This window comes from Pleurodeles waltl, chromosome 3_1 (genome assembly GCF_031143425.1).
Source record: "Pleurodeles waltl isolate 20211129_DDA chromosome 3_1, aPleWal1.hap1.20221129, whole genome shotgun sequence".
Taxonomy (NCBI): domain Eukaryota; kingdom Metazoa; phylum Chordata; class Amphibia; order Caudata; family Salamandridae; genus Pleurodeles; species Pleurodeles waltl.
The window spans coordinates 1,032,194,552-1,032,210,751 of record NC_090440.1 but is presented as its reverse complement, the minus strand read 5'-3'; the positions used below and the strand labels follow the sequence as shown (position 1 = coordinate 1,032,210,751).

The 16,200-nt window shown below is 48.5% G+C and overlaps 1 protein-coding gene across 1 annotated transcript in view; it reads left to right on the top strand.

Annotated features, from left to right (window-relative positions):
* The window catches only part of LOC138284949 (protein mono-ADP-ribosyltransferase PARP14-like), a 745,301-nt gene that overhangs the window by 704,055 nt on the left and 25,046 nt on the right, over positions 1-16,200 (top strand). Inside the window, exon 17 of the mRNA XM_069224296.1 lies at positions 8,109-8,283. Coding sequence (XP_069080397.1) covers positions 8,109-8,283 — 175 coding nt within the window. The remainder of the gene's footprint in view (positions 1-8,108; positions 8,284-16,200) is intronic.

Genomic DNA, 16,200 nt, shown 5'->3' with positions numbered 1-16,200 from the left:
ATCCAAAACAAAGGTGGGTACCAGGGTAAGAACTGGGATGCCACTAAGGCATGGTGTCAAAACTGTAGACAGACAGGGCACCACACCAAGGACACTTCCTGCCCCAAAAACAAAACCCCTAGCAAAATCCCAGGGGTGACCAGTGTAGCCATTGGGGATGACTCCTCAGATGAGGAGGTCTTCATAGCCTTCAACTGGAAAATGGGCCCAACAGGTGAGTTGGAGATTCCAGAGGGAAGTAGACACTAACACCACCTACTGGTGAATGGGATCCCAGCCACTGCCCTGAGAGACACTTGTGCCAGTCACACTATTATGCATGACAGGCTGGTGCTCTCAAACCAGTACATCCCAGGTGAGACTGCGAGATTGAGAGTTAGCCCAGACAGGGTCACTGATAAGCCTGTGGCTTTTGTGCCCCTAGAAGTGGGTGACACTTTTAGCTGGAGAAGGGTGGTAGTCAGTACAGACCTCCCCCTTGATTGTCTCCTTGGAAATGACTACCCAGAGGTTAGTCAGAGCCCAAGAGAGGAACTCGTCTAGTGCCAGCCCTCTCCCAATGATTCTTGAGGTGCTACCTCTGCAGTAGCTGCAAGTGGGCCCCAGAAGAAAAAGAAAAGAAAACAGAGTAGGAAGAGTGGACAACCTTTAGCCCAGGTTCCAGCAAGCCAAGGAGATTCTGCTCCAGTAGGGGAGAGCTCCAAAAGTGGCACTGGTAAGGTCCAACCTGACCCACAAGAAGTCCTGGCTAGTCAGGCAACTGTTAAACCTGAGTGGGTGGCTCCTCAGTTAACAGAAGAAAGAGTGGATGTGCTATCCAGGTGGCTGGTTCACCTGTTCGGTATAAGTCAATAAGGACGCTCAATGAAGGACCACACGCAAATTATGAATAAATTTGGCTTTACTATAATTTCATATAAATGCAGGCATTTAGCACATTAACAATAGTGGAATAAGAATGGCAATCAAAAGCACCTATTCATATATATGTACACTACAGATAGTATCTATGTATATGAATGAGCAAAGAGTTCATTGACAGAGTAAGAATAGTAAATAGAAAAAACAATATCTACATGAATGATTATATATAAGTACACTACTGAGAGCACCTATGCATACAAGAGTTCATTGACAGATATAACCTTGGAATAACTGCATACAAACATGTGATACACTACGATGTTCAGGGAGCAGAATATTAACGAGTTGAGTTGAACACTTCAGATAAGCTTTGATTTACTGCACATTAAAATGCACATTTCAACTACTGTGGCAGATTTACACTACGATGTTCAGTAAAGCAGGAAAAAAACTATAAATGAGCTGAATTTCTCAGATTATAAACACAGTGCAAATATAATAATCAATCATAATAATGGAGCAGAGAAACGAAAAGCCTTTCATCCCTGGGTGGAACTTAACTTAGTCACTTAGTCCACGAGTGCTGGGAAGCCCTCTACCGCCCGCTTGGACCTCTCTCCCCCTCGAGCGTCACGGTCTTGGAACAGCAAAACAGGGAGGCAGCGCTGGGTCTGAAGATGACAGTTTCATAACTCCATCTGTGAGCTTCAAAATTCCCTCACCCACCTTTCAGTGTTTAAATAACCTGAAGCTTGGATTCTACCCCCTTCCAGTATTTTCTAGCTATGTATATCAGTACATGTCTCTTGGCTGCCTTGCCATTCCCTGGCCATTGTTTTCATTCCATCTTTTACCGTGGTCTCGTTCTCAAGGCTGAGACTGACTCTCCTTTACAGCATGTTTCTCACACATGCAGCTGCGAATGAGTTTATCTACGGAATGTCAAAAGAAAACAAGCTTGAAAGCGAACATCGTGAATTTCTTTCACGTTGTTCTGGCTTTGGCAGGCATCACGCTCATCTACACTGTTCAAGCTAATTAACCCTTCGCGTTACAATGTCTTCCGCAACTTTCCCTACTGCTACACTGAACAGTGGAAGAAGGGTGTTTACTACAAGATGTAGTAACCCCCCACTCTAACACAGCAGACAGGCACCCTGAATCCAAAAAAGCCTGTAACTTAGCCCCTTCTCTTCTAGGTGAAGAGCTAAAGGTGTGGTTCTGGGCACTGACAGCTGTCAGTGGCCTCTGCTGGGTGTTAGCCTTCATGGCTGCACTATCCTTGGCATTGTGGTCTGGCCCCATGTCAAATAGCAAGTTAGGCCCCCTGGCCCTTTTGGTCATGGTGGGGTTACTCCAGCTATGGGTAACCTCTTTGGGTAAGCTAGGGGTGACCCTGGCTAAAATGAGATTAGCAGAGGTGGATACCTCTAACCCCAAAATAGAGAGAATGGGTGAAGATATCAAAGACACAGACAAGAGGCAATTCAGACTAGGTCCTATCACTGTGGACGTGGGTCAGTTCCCCCAGAGGGAATGACCTGAACAGAAGGATGTAAGGCAGAGTAGGCCCTGCAACAAACCAGCCTATTTCCCCTACTCTTCCTCGTCTGACAGACTAGGAAGACTCATCCAGCTATGGCTGAGTCTCCTGGCCTGTGGGCTGGGGGGGGAGAGGGGGACTTGTGTAGGAAAATCGCTCCCTGTTGCAGTTACCCCCCACTTTTGCCTTATACTGATTTGACTGAGAAGTGTGCTTGGACCCTGCTAACCAGGCCCCAGCACCAGTGTTCTTTCACCTAAAATGTACCATTATTTTCACAATTGGCACACCCCTGGCACACAGATAAGTCCCTTGTAAAAGGTACTAGTGGTACCAAGGGCCCTGTGACCAGAGAAGGTCCCTAAGGGCTGCAGCATATGTTGTGCCACCCCAAGGGACCCCTCACCTAACACATGCACACTGCCATTGTAGATTGTATTTGTTGGTGGGGAGAAAAAGGCAAAGTCGACCTGGCCTCCCCCTCAGGATGCCATGCCTACAAAATACTGCCTGTGGCATAGGTAAGTCATCCCTCTAGCAGGCCTTACAGCCCTAAGGCAGGGTGCACTATACCACAGGTGATGGCATAGCTGCATGAGCAATATGCCCCTACAGTGTCTAAGTCTATTCTTAGACATTGTAAGTACAGTGTGACCATATTAAGTATATGGTCTGGGAGTTTGTCAAAAACGAACTCCACAACTCCATAATGGCTACACTGAATACTGGGAAGTTCGGTATCAAACTTCTCAGAATAATAAACCCACACTGATGCCAGTGTTGGATTTATTAAAAAATGCACACAGAGGGCATCTTAGAGATGCCCCCTGTATTTTACCCAATCCTTCAGGGCAGGGCTGACTGGTCTGTGCCAGCCTGCTGCTGAGAGACGAGTTTCTGACCCCATGGGGTGAGAGCCTTTGTGCTCTCTGAGGCCAGAATCAAAGCCTGCATTGGGTGGAGATGCTTAACACCTCCCCCCCCCCCTGTAGGAACTGTAACACCTAGCAGTGAGCCTTAAAGGCTCAAGCTTCGTGTTACAATGCTCCAGGGCACTCCAGCTAGTGGAAATGTCCGCCCCCTGGACCCAGCCCCCACTTTTGGCAGCAAGTCCAGGGGAGATAATGAGAAAAACAAGGAATAGTCACCCACCAGACAGGACAGCCCCTAATGTGTCCTGAGCTGAGGTGACCCCTGCCTTTAGAAATCCTCCATCTTGATTTCTGAGAATTCCCCCAATAGAATTAGGGGTGTGCCCCCCTTCCCCACAGGGAGGAGGCACAAAGAGGGTGTAGCCACCCTCAAGGACAGTAGCCATTGGCTACTGCCCTCTCAGACCTAAACAACCCCCTGAATTCAGTATTTAGGGGCACCCGAGAACCTAGGAAACTAGATTCCTGCAACCTGAAGAAACAAGGACTGCTGACCTACAAGCCTGCAGAGAAGGGGGAAGACGACAACTGCTTTGGCCCCAGCCCTACCGGCCTGTCTCCAACTTCGAAAACCTGCAACCAGCGACGCATCTGACAGGGACCAGCAACCTCTGAAGCCTCAGAGGACTGCCCTGGACTAAAGGACCAAGAAACTCCCGTGAACATCGGCCCTGTTCAAAACCAGCTACTTATTTGCAACAAAGAAGCAACTTTCAAAGACTGCACGTTTCCCGCCGGAAGCGTGAGACTTCACACTCTGCACCCGACACCCCTGGCTAGAGATCCAGAGAACAAACACCTCAGAGAGGACTCCCCACCGACTGCTAGCCCGTGAGCAACCAGAGACGACCCCCCTGAGCCCCCACAGTGACACCTGCAGAGAGAATGCAGAGGCTCCCCCTGACCGCGACTGCCTGTAACAAGGGACCCGACGCCTGGAACTAACACTGCACCCCCAGGACCTGAAGGAACCGAACTTCGATGCAGTAGTGACCCCCAGGTGACCCTCTGCCTCGCCCAGGTGTTGGCGGTCCCGAGAAGCCCCTCCTGTGCCTGCCTGCCCCGCTAAAGTGACCCCCAGGTCCCTCCATTGAAACCTATACAAAACCCGACGCCTGGTTTGCACACTGCAACCGGCCACCTCTGTGCTGCTGAGGGTTTGTTTTGTGTGCCTTCTTGTGTCTCCCCCCCTCCCCCCATGCTCTACAAAACCCCCCTGGTCTGCCCCCCGAAGACGCGGGTACTTACCTGCTGGCAGACTGGAACCGGAGCACCCCTGTTCTCAATAGGAACCTATGTGTTTTGGGCACCTCTTTGACCTCTGCAACTGACCGGCCCTGAGCTGCTGGTGTGGTAACTTTGGGGTTGCCTTGAACCCCCAACGGTGGGCTGCCTATGCCCCAGGACTGAGACTTGTAAGTGTTTTACTTACCTCCTAATCTGACCTTTACTTACCTGCCCCAGGAACTGTTGATTTTTGCACTGTGTCCACTTTGAAAATAGCTTATTGCCATTTTTACAAAGACTGTACATGATATTGTTTTCATTCAAAGTTCCTAAAGTATCTAAATGAAGTACCTTACATTTAAAGTATTTGAAGTAAATCTTGAACCTGTGGTTCTTAAAATAAACTAAGAAAATATATGTTCGATGGCATCTGTCGCTGTAGATACACATGTTGTGCATAGCCCGCCATCTGGTGTTGGGTCGGAGTGTTACAAGTTGTTTTTCTTCGAAGAAGTCTTTCGAGTCACGGGACCGAGGGACTCCTCCTCTTTGTCTCCATTGCGCATGGGCGTCGACTCCATCTTCGATTGTTTTCTTACCGCCATCGGGTTCGGACGTGTTCCTTTCGCTCCGGGTTGCGGAACGGAAAGTTAGCTCAAAATCGGAAAATTACGTCGGTATTGTTGCGTTCGGGATCGGGTTAGTTAGCATCGACATCGCATCGATACGATAACATCTCCGTTGCCCTTCGGGGTAGTTTTCGATCCCGCGTCGGGGCCTGGTCGGCCCGACCGCGTGTGACATCGACGCTGATGGAACGGACCCCGTTCCGTTTCTGTCCTAAATGCCACAACAAATACCCATATACAGACCAACATTCGGTCTGTAACCTGTGCCTGTCGCCCGAGCACAGGGAAGAAACTTGTGAGGCCTGTCGTGCGTTCCGGTCCCGAAAAACGCTCCGTGACCGCCGAGCCAGAAGACTGCAAATGGCGTCCACGCCGACAGGACACCGAGATTTCGAGGAACAAGAAGAAGTAGAAGCCTTCTCGATCCATGAATCGGACTCGGACGAATTCGACGACCATGAAACAGTGAGTAAGACGTCGAAGATAGCACATAAGAAAACTGACAAGGCCCAGGGGACGCCACTGCCATCAGGCCATGGCTCAACCCATAAACTCGGTGACCGACCATCGGCACCGAAGAAGGCCGAAATAGTGGCGAGATCGTCCGACTCGGGTCGAGACACAGGCACCCAGCCATCTCGGGACCGAGATAGTGCTGCCGGCAAAGATCGACGCCGAGATAGCGGAGCCGAAGCTGCTCGACGCAGAGACAGCGGCACCGTGGAGGATCGACGCCGAGAGGGGTCGACTCCGAAAAAGAGGAAAGTCGCCTCGGAGCCGAAAAAGAGCGTGGACATGGTTTCGGTGCCAAAACGACCCGCAACCGAGCCAACTACCGGTTCCTATTCAGAGGAACAATCACTGTCCTCTCAAATGCGAAAGCATAGATTCGAAGAGGAATTACAATCCACTGAGGTGGACCACACTCAAAAAAGGATTTTGAATCCAGCCATATGCAAATCAGACTTCACCCTGCTACCCATGGCAACAGTCCAGCCTGAACTGCCAGGCCAGGTGCTCCTGGGACCAGAAAAGAGCATCCTGAGACTGGTTTCTGTCTATCTCAGCTCTTCAGCCAGGCTAGCTTGAATTTGGAGGCATAGTGAGCAGAGGGCCCACGTTTGTGCTTACCCTTCTCACTTATGGTGACGATTGCAGAGAGAACTGATGTTGGCGGAATGCTGAACAAATCAAACGTTCACCCCCAGTCACAGATCTGGGTTAAATCCATAGTTTTTTTCTCTGAATCGACAGAGCACCTAGTGTCACATGCTTCACACTGGCAGTCTTGTACAACGCAGCTGGTCCTGCCACACCCCACGAACAAATCAGTCTTCACCACACTACTGTGCTTCGTTAAGGTTGTTGGCACTTATTCTGTAAACCAACTATGTGCACTATTTTATATTGGTGCGTAGGTTACTTCTTACAGTTAGTTCTGAATTGTACCGCTTGTTCACGCCCCCAAGTGTTGTACACTTCTTGTGTAGCTTCTGACTATAAGAAGGAACTATTTGGACACTCTTCGCCGTCCCCATCTTCGCAACTGATTACATTGCAGCTGTGAAATGCCTTGCTTTCGAATGTGGACTGCCCAGTTGCTGCTCGTGACGCTGTTTGTTTGGCACATGTAGGACACGACACGTCTGCACCGCTCAGGCGGGGAGCCGCATGTTTTTTTAATTACAGGTTATGCACCCGCTGAGCCGTCCTCCCCATGTTCATGGTCCAGCGGGGCCACATAGCGCAACTCTGCATTCCAGCCAGTTTCAGACAAATGGCTGAATTCTACATTATCCTCACCTCTTTAACTCGGGCGGGCTGTGCACCCCAGGGCATTGGTTTCACATGCTACTGCCACGGTCTGCAACTGTCACCCAGGTGGATTCTCACCACCAGAACGGAGAAAGTTTGTGGCTCATGCATACCTCCAATACAGCGGCTCTCAGCTACACCGCAGGGCCTGTTTTTATTTGGTTTCTGCAGCTGCAAGGGCCCCCTCGTGTGATGGCACACGTCCTGGGATTTTTATTCCATCACCTTGTTTATCTTTATTTGTGTCCAATGTACACTCCAGCCACCGATCTTTACCAGATCCATCCCTTAGCCAGTGGAACCTCACTTAAGGGCGGCCATCTTGCTGCTGTGATCTCTGGCACCTCCATACATTTATAAAGTTGTTTACTCCCCTGAGTATTCTCCAACAATAAGCTCCTTCAATTCATCCACCTCAAGCATTCTGCATCAAAGATATCTGTGAGAGTCCTCCTTTCTGGGTGGCTTTGTGTGCAGCTCCACAAGTTTAGGGCCAACGGTAGGCGCAGGTGTTTAGGTTTAACATATCAGCACCAGGATTAAATTTTATATTTAATAATCTGCAAGCCAACAAAAAGCTTCCGTTTCTATTTTGAAGACCATGACAAAAAATAATTGTGGTAACTTCTATTTCTGATCTGGTAGCCGCTACTGTGAGCCCCCAAAAGTTAAATATTCGTATTGGTATTATGACATACAGCCAGTGATGTGCAAAACACACGTTTTCAAGTGGATGAGGATGGGACGATCCAGAATGTAATGTTGGGATTCATTTCCAAGAGCAAAGGATGGAATCAAGTGAAAGACCTTTAACTTGGTAGGAATTGTATCGAATTTTGTTGGGTGGCTACTGTGAGAAACCTATCCAACTGGGAGAGTTAGCACACTGCTGGATAGATTTTGAGTATCTGGTTAAAAATGGCGTGCATGCAATATGTAAATGTAATGTTAATGAAACTGCATTGCAAATGTGACTTTTGCTTCTGTACTGCCGCAATTAGTGGTAATGTTTTTCACATTGCTATCACTGATACAAATCATTGCTTCAGTTCATGTTTGTGTCCTGGGAAAAGAGACTAATTAGATTTTCTTTTGTAGATTGAGAGAGTCCAAAATGTTTTCCTTTGGAAAAACTACATGATCAAGAAAATGAGCATTGATGACAAGAATGGCAGCACAAATAATGAGAAGCTACTTTTTCACGGAACAGCTCAAGCCCACCTGACCACAATTCATAAATACGGATTTAATCGAAGTTTTGCAGGAATGAACGGTACAGTATATTCTTTCTCGTAGAAGTAGGGGATATTTGGTCAGATGATTTTCCTCAGCAGAGGGATTACAAAATAAATTTAGCATCGTACACAAGTCTTTTTTTTGTATATTATTTTGCATTACCCCACAACTGAGGGCTCTGGTTACTACACAAATCTCCTTTTGTATGAGAATACTTATGAGCACGCTTCTCGGCCATTGACATCGACTGCTTTGACTGCCTTTATACTCAGTGCAAGACGGCACTAACAGCAGGTTTGCAGGGAATGAAAATCTGTCTTTGCTCTTGAGACATCAGCATTATTCTGACATTTAATTGCAGTGACTGTTCACAAGGCAGCTTGTGACAGTAGTGTCACTCAGTTGCAGCATGGCTGCATCCTGCTTAACCCGGGGCTTTGTTGGTTTGGAAAAACTGAAAAGGTGGCTGTATATTTAGTGCCTTGTTGCCACATTCTTCAAAGTAAAATCTTCTCTTTGGTACTTTTAAATAAAATGTCCAGATTAGTAAATTCCATTGTAGGTTGGGTCAGCAAAGTGAGTCTGGGCGAGATGACACCCCTGTTAAGCCATTGTGTCTTAGTACAATTTTTTTTTTTTTTTAACTTTATTGCATTTCACAAAAATAGAATTTACGACACAGTACATACATCTTATCTCCAGAATGACATTATTGAACGACACAGAGAAACATGACACATATTGAGGTAGCATTCTCATCGGTAGGAGGCAGTAGGGTTTATCAGCCACCAGCAGCGGCAAAGAGTTTCCTGGCTAGCTCCCACCGTCCATGGCTCGTAAAGGCAATCACATCTATATCCTGCCATGTCACTGGAGCCGGCGTGCATATGCTACCCACCAATGAGTGTGTTAGACCTATTGATCACTAAGCCCGGACTTCGATAGGTATGTACTTAGTGCCAAGTATTTCAGTTAGTGAGTCTGCAATAGCAGATATCTTATATGAAAGTGAGGCAGCCTGATGCCGCCATGTTGCATACGCCATGTCATAACTTCTCAGCTTATCTGGGTTTATCCCCCACACCTTATCAGTCAGGAGAGTCTGATGCTATTGCTGGATAAAGTAATGAGGTAGATATACAGGACTATCATCTGCGATAACTGTCACCATTTCTTAAATAATTATCTTTTGTCTGGCTCTCCACGTGAGTATATTATACTGTTTCTCTATTTTCTATCACGTATAAACTCAGTAAATACAATTTAAAAAAAACAGGGATGTTTGTGAACAGATTTAAGAGCTTTGGCATGATCACCATCATTATTAAGGAGAGCCTCCTAAGGAGGGACAAAGGAAGTTGAATCTGCCTCTTGACACTTGCCTTAATTTTGGCGGCGGCAGTTTCATAATTACTGCGGATCAAGTCAAAATCAAAATTCCGGGTGACCTAGGTCTCAAGGTATCTCACCCCATCAGAGGTCCATCGTAAAGGATGTTCCAATGCTGTCTCCGTACAGACATCAGTCAACGGAGGAACACCTCTGATTTTGACCAATTAATTTGTAATCCAGACACCTCGTGGACAAAGACGTGCCTGAAAAGTTACCCTGACTCCCCCTGAACAATGTAGAGACAAGCAAGGGATGTAGTAAGGGTGTCCATGGCAATGCATTCTGTCCCTTTAAACAGGAATATCCCATGCGAGAGGGGGTGTGGCCAGAGACAGGAAGATGGAGCTCCTAAAGCATCTTGTGGTGAGAGGAGAAGTTTCCAGAGGAGAACATAGAGAGAAACGCCGAAATTCTGCATTTGAAGAAGAATCCCGGAGTCTCCTGGAGCCGAGGGCTCGAAAACCACCTCAGACAGACCAGGGTGCGGAAGAGAAAGCTATTCCAACTCACCATCCACCCGTTGAAGAAACCAGCCGGTTGAACACCTTCCAGCAACGCCCCAGAAGTGTGGCTCTCGCAAGTGCAACAAGGATGTGGGCTTGGGGAAAGGGAAGACCAATACCACTTGGATCCACTGTAAAAATAAAGCGGATGGCAGCTGCGCTTTCATTGTTGCGCAACTTTGAAGCTTCTTATCTTTATTCTTTTCTCTTTCATTTACTTTATGAACACTCTGTTTTTCCACTGCACGGATGATTGGGACGTATGTACATAAAGCCATTTGTCAAGCTCTTCAGTCGTCTGAACATGCTACTCACTGTGATGCACGAGGACCCTCTATGTTTCTTTGAGGGGCTTTTTTTAAACTCCTGCATAAGGTATACTGGGTGCACTTTCCCTAGCTACATAACTTCTGTAGTCTGGACAACAGATTCTTTACCTTCATAAGCACCCTGAAAAATTGTCCACTGGGCAGTAGATACTTCTCTCATTGAAGCCCTCACCGAAACCAAGTACTTACCTGCCATTGTTTTCCTGTTTCACAGTGGGTATCGGCAGCCACCAGCATTGTCCTGCAAGTAGGGGAAGACCCATACAGAAGAAGCAACATTGCCTCACCTTAACTAATCTCCAACTGACTGTACTACATAAATAAGTCACTGATGTTACGTGAACTCTGAGGTCTGGAGCTTTATTTGAGACATTAGGGTAACGTGATGCGCAAAAGACTGACACCACAGTATCACCCAAATTCTAAAATTTCTTGGACCATAGGTGCCAGATTGACTTCTGGTTGGTGTACATACAGTACTTTCGGACATGCTACTGCAATGACTTGTAATGTGGTTGTACTCACTCGTACACTATCTGATTATTCCTCAGTGAAGCTGACCCTCAGCCTACCAAGCCTGCCTGCACCGGTCTACTACTGGCGGTTGAAAGGCACTGAATTGCAAGACCAAGTTTTTCGCAACAAAATAAGGGATGCTATGGAGGTCTCCAAACAATATATTAGTGGTATAAGCATCTCCAAATGCTGTGGAGTGCTTAAATTGATAGCCTGTCATTGGTAGAAACACAAATCGAGAGCCTTGAAAACATTTACGTCTTAGATAAGGATTAGTCCCATTTAGCATAATTACAGCACACACTGCACGAATTCAGGGAAGAGGCAGGACACAAAGTGTTATACCTCGGCCAAGGCGTCTGTGTGAGGGCATATGATTGCTTCTTTGTTGCCGAGATGTTTCTTCTTTGGAGCAAAGCCGCTATCCTCTGGAGTTCTTGGTCATTTTAGATGCAGGGTAGTCCTCTGAGGCTTCAGAGGTCGCTGGACCCTGTGGAACGCGTCTCTGTAGCAGTTCTCTTGAAGTGGGGAGACAGGCCGGTAGAGCTGGGGCCAAAGCAGTTGCTGTCTCCGTCTTCTCTGCAGCTCAGCAGTCCTTCTTCGTCTTAGGTTGCAGGAATCTAGTTTCCTAGGTTCTGGGGAGCCCCTAAATACAGAATTTAGGGGTGTGTTTAGGTCTGGGAGGGCAGTAGCCAATGGTTTCTGTCCTTGAGGGTGGCTACACCCTCTTTGTGCCTCCTCCCTGAGGGGAGGGGGGCACATCCCTAGTCCTATTGGGGGAATCCTCCAAAAGCAAGATGGAGGATTTCTAAAGGCAGGGGTCACCTCAGCTCAGGACACCTTAGGGGCTGTCCTGACTGGCGGGTAAACTCCTCCTTGTTTTTCTCATTATCTCCCATGGACTTGCTGCCAAAAGTGTGGGCTGTGTCCAGGGGGCGGGCATCTCCACTAGCTGGAGTGCCCTGGGGCATTGTAACACGAAGCCTGAGCCTTTGAGGCTCACTGCTAGGTGTTACAGTTCCTGCAGGGGGGAGGTGTGAAGCACCTCCACCCAGAGCAGGCTTTTGTTTCTGTCCTCGGAGCACAAAGGCCCTCACCACATGGGGTCAGAAACTCGTCTGTCAGCAGCAGGCTGGCACAGACCAGTCAGTCCTGCACTGAACAATTGGGTACAATACAGGGGGCATCTCTAAGATGCCCTCTGTGTGCATCTTTTAATAAATCCAACACTGGCATCAGTGTGGGTTTATTATTCTGAGAAGTTTGATACCAAACGTCCCAGTATTCAGTGAAGCCATTATGGAACTGTGGAGTTCGTTTTTGACAGACTCCCAGACCATATACTCTTATGGCTACCCTGCACTTACAATGTCTAAGATTTTGCTTAGACACTGCACCTATGCCCTCGCCTGTGGTATAGTGCACCCTGCCTTAGGGCTGGAAGGCCTGCTAGAGGGGTGACTTACCTATGCCACAGGCAGTGTTAGGTTAGAATGGCACCCTGAGGGGAGTGCCATGTCGACTTAGTCGTTTCCCCCCACCAGCACACACAAGCTGGCAAGCAGTGTGCCTGTGCTGAGTGAGGGGTGCCTAGGGTGGCATAAGACATGCTGCAGCCCTTAGAGACCTTCCCTGGCATCAGTGCCCTTGGTACCAGGGGTACCAGTTACAAGGGACTTACCTGGGTGCCAGGGTTGTGCCAATTGTGGAGACAATGGTACATTTTAGGTGAAAGAACACTGGTGCAGGGGCCTGGTTAGCAGGGTCCCAGCACACTTCTCAGTCAAGTCAGAATCAGTATCAGGCAAAAAGTGGGGGGTAATTGCAACAGGGAGCCATTTCCTTACATGTGACATCTGTTTTTTGAGCTGTCTGACTGCGGATTGCAAGGTGGCTATATTGTTCTCTGCCTCAGAGACCTTACCCGCTACTTTTCGTAGGTCGACTCTCGAGAGATTAACCTTCACTGATACTCCGGCCTGCCCCTATAGTGCTGTCCTCGATCCCCGTACTGCTTCTAGTAGCTTCGCTCTTGAGGATTGCTATTGAGCTTTGGGTGACTGGTCCGGTCAGTCCAGAGCTCACCCAGTGGCGTTGCCTGTCTTGGGGTCATGTATTGGGTTATATTTCCATACGTATGGCGCTGCACTCGGTCTCTCTCTCATGTTGTAGTCCCGGTTTACACTGTCAGCAATAAAGTTCAGGGACCGCAGAGACGTTACACGATATGTATCCCCAAGTGTCTGTGTTATCAGAAAGATGTCTGTACAGTGTTGATTATTCCAACGCCTCACAGTTCTGGGTTCCCGGCACACCTGCCCCAGGGCTGTGTCTGTGTTTCTATGGGGCCTCAAGTGATTAGGTGTTCGTGGTAAATTATGTGACGTAGGCAGCCCCTGTCTCCCTCTGCAATCGTCATTGGCTTTCTAGTGTCCCAGGTCGTGCTCTAACATCCGATAATTATTATGGTTTTAGCCATATATTGCCGGTGCCTCGTGGAATGTCTCCATAATCTAAAGTTATGTGCCTGTTGTAAGCTCCCCAGGGGAAGCCCCCCTCTGATGTTGCTACAGGCAGGCTGCCAGGTTGTTAACAAAAAACCTCTCTTGGGGCGTTTAAGCTGGAGGCACCCCTCATCAGGCCTTTCTTGTCAGTGGAGCAGGCCTCTTGGTTGGTTTCTCTGCAGGACCGATTCCAGCAGCTCTGCCCGTAGTTGCCTCGATGTCTTCAAGATCTGCAGTGCCTCCGGGACACCCAGTTCCAGGGAGCTGCAGCGCACTGCTGCCATATCTAATGTCAGGGTGGAGAGCCGCGCCCCTGGCTAACCCCGAGGTCTCAGGTCCGGTGTGGCTGAAAATAAATTTTGCAGCAGGCACCGCCACTTCAGGGCCACTCCAGGCTGCAGCAAGAATCTTCCATGTAGTCTCCACAATGTGCCGGGAATGCCAGGAATGCCCAACTGCGTTGCAACCAAGGTCCAGCCGGTTACTGGCCAGCAGCACGCATCCTCGGCCTCCCGCACTCCAAGGCACAAGTCGCTCGGTCTGGTCCACCTCCTCAGGTCACACCGCAAGTCGTAGCGTTCGTAGTTTCTCTACCCCTCAAGGGAAATTACTCTGTCGTATGAAACCTCAAGCTTAGGCAGGCAAAGCAACACAGGAGAAGCATTTAATCAGTACCGCAGTCGCCCTTGGATACAGGATTATTCAGGATTTGGAAGTCGAGCGGAGGAGCTCTCTAAGAGCACATCCTGTCGGCCATGTTGCTGGCCACTGCCCCTTAATTCCCATATACCAATGGTTAACTTCTTAACATGGAATGTTAAAGGATTGAACAATCTTAGCAAGGTCATAAGGGTATTGAAATACCTGAACGAGCATTAAATCGACGTTGCTTTACTTCAGGAAACACACTGCTCTCCAATGGCTCTCCTGGCTTTTGCCTCATCATAAAGCATACATTGCTATTTTTCCTCCTACTCCACTTTCTCTCGTGGGGTGGTCACTCTCATAAGAAAGATGGTCAATTTTCCACTGGTAGAGACCGTAACAGTTTCTGCTGGCAGAATGGTGGCAGAGGTGGGAGCACTGGATGGGTGCTGGCGCATGGTGCTAATCAACATCTATGACCCAAATATTGGTGACCCTGATTTTTTCGGTTACATATTGCAGCTCTGTATGAAATAGAGGGAATGATCAACCATATGAGGCACTTTTCCCTCGTCACTGGACAGTTCACCAGGAGCTTTGTGGACAGACACGCAAGCGAGTCTCGCCCACTCACACATCATGCAGACATATGGTCTAGTCGATGCCTGGTGGCTGCTACATCCTACGTTCGCTGAACAGGCCTTCCACTCCCCTGTACATGGTTCCTTTTCTAGGCCTGATTTGTGGCTACTTTCGGACATGCTACTGCAATGACATGTAATGTGGTCGTACTCACTCGTACACTATCTGATCATTCCTCAGTGAAGCTGACCCTCAGCCTACCAAGCCTGCCTGCACCGGTCTACTACTGGCGATTGAAAGGCACTGAATTGCAAGACCAAGTTTTTCGCAACAAAATAAGGGATGCTATGGAGGCCTCCAAACAATATATTAGTGGTATAGCCATCTCCAAGTGCTCTGGAGTGCTTAAATTGATAGCCTGTCATTGGTAGAAACACAAATCGAGAGCCTTGAAAACATTTACGTCTTAGATAAGGATTAGTCCCATTTAGTGAGGAAGCGTGAGACTTTGCACTCTGCACCCGACGCCCCCGGCTCGACTTGTGGAGAACCAACACTACAGGGAGGACTCCCCGGCGACTGCGAGCCCGTGAGTAGCCAGAGTTGACCCCCCTGAGCCCCCACAGCAACACCTGCAGAGGGAATCCAGAGGCTCCCCCTGACCGCGACTGCCTGCTTCTAAGAACCCGACGCCTGGTAAGGACACTGCACCCGCAGCCCCCAGGACCTGAAGGATCTGACCTCCAGTGCAGGAGCGACCCCCAGGTGGCCCTCTCCCCTGCCCAGGTGGTGGCTACCCTGAGGAGCCCCACCCCCCATGCCTGCCTGCATCGCTGAAGAGACACCTAGGCCTCCCATTGAACTACATTGCAAACCCGACGCCTGTTTGCACACTGCACCTGGCCGCCCCGTGCCGCTGACTTGTGTCCCCCCCGGTGCCCTACAAACCCCCCCCCCCTGTTCTGCCCTCCGAAGACGTGGGTACTTACCTGCTGGCAGACTGGAACCGGGGCACCCCCTTCTCCATTGAAGCCTATGCGTTTTGGGCACCACTTTGACCTCTGCACCTGACCGGCCCTGAGCTGCTGGTGTGGTAACTTTGGGGTTGCTCTGAACCCCCAACGGTGGGCTACCTTGGACCCAACTTTGAACCCTGTAAGTGGTTTACTTACCTGCAAAACTAACAAACACTTACCACCCCCAGGAACTGTTGAAAATTGCATTGTCGAGTTTTAAAATAGCTTATTGCCATTTGTGTGAAAACTGTATATGCTATTTTGCTAATTCAAAGTTCCTAAAGTTCCTAAGTGAAATATGTTTCATTTAAAGTATTGTTTGTAAATCTTGAACCTGTGGTTCTTAAAATAAACTAAGAAAATATATTTTTCTATATAAAAACCTATTGGCCTGGAATTGTCTTTGAGTGTGTGTTCCACATTCATTGCCTGTGTGTGTACAACAAATGCTTAACACTACCCTCTGA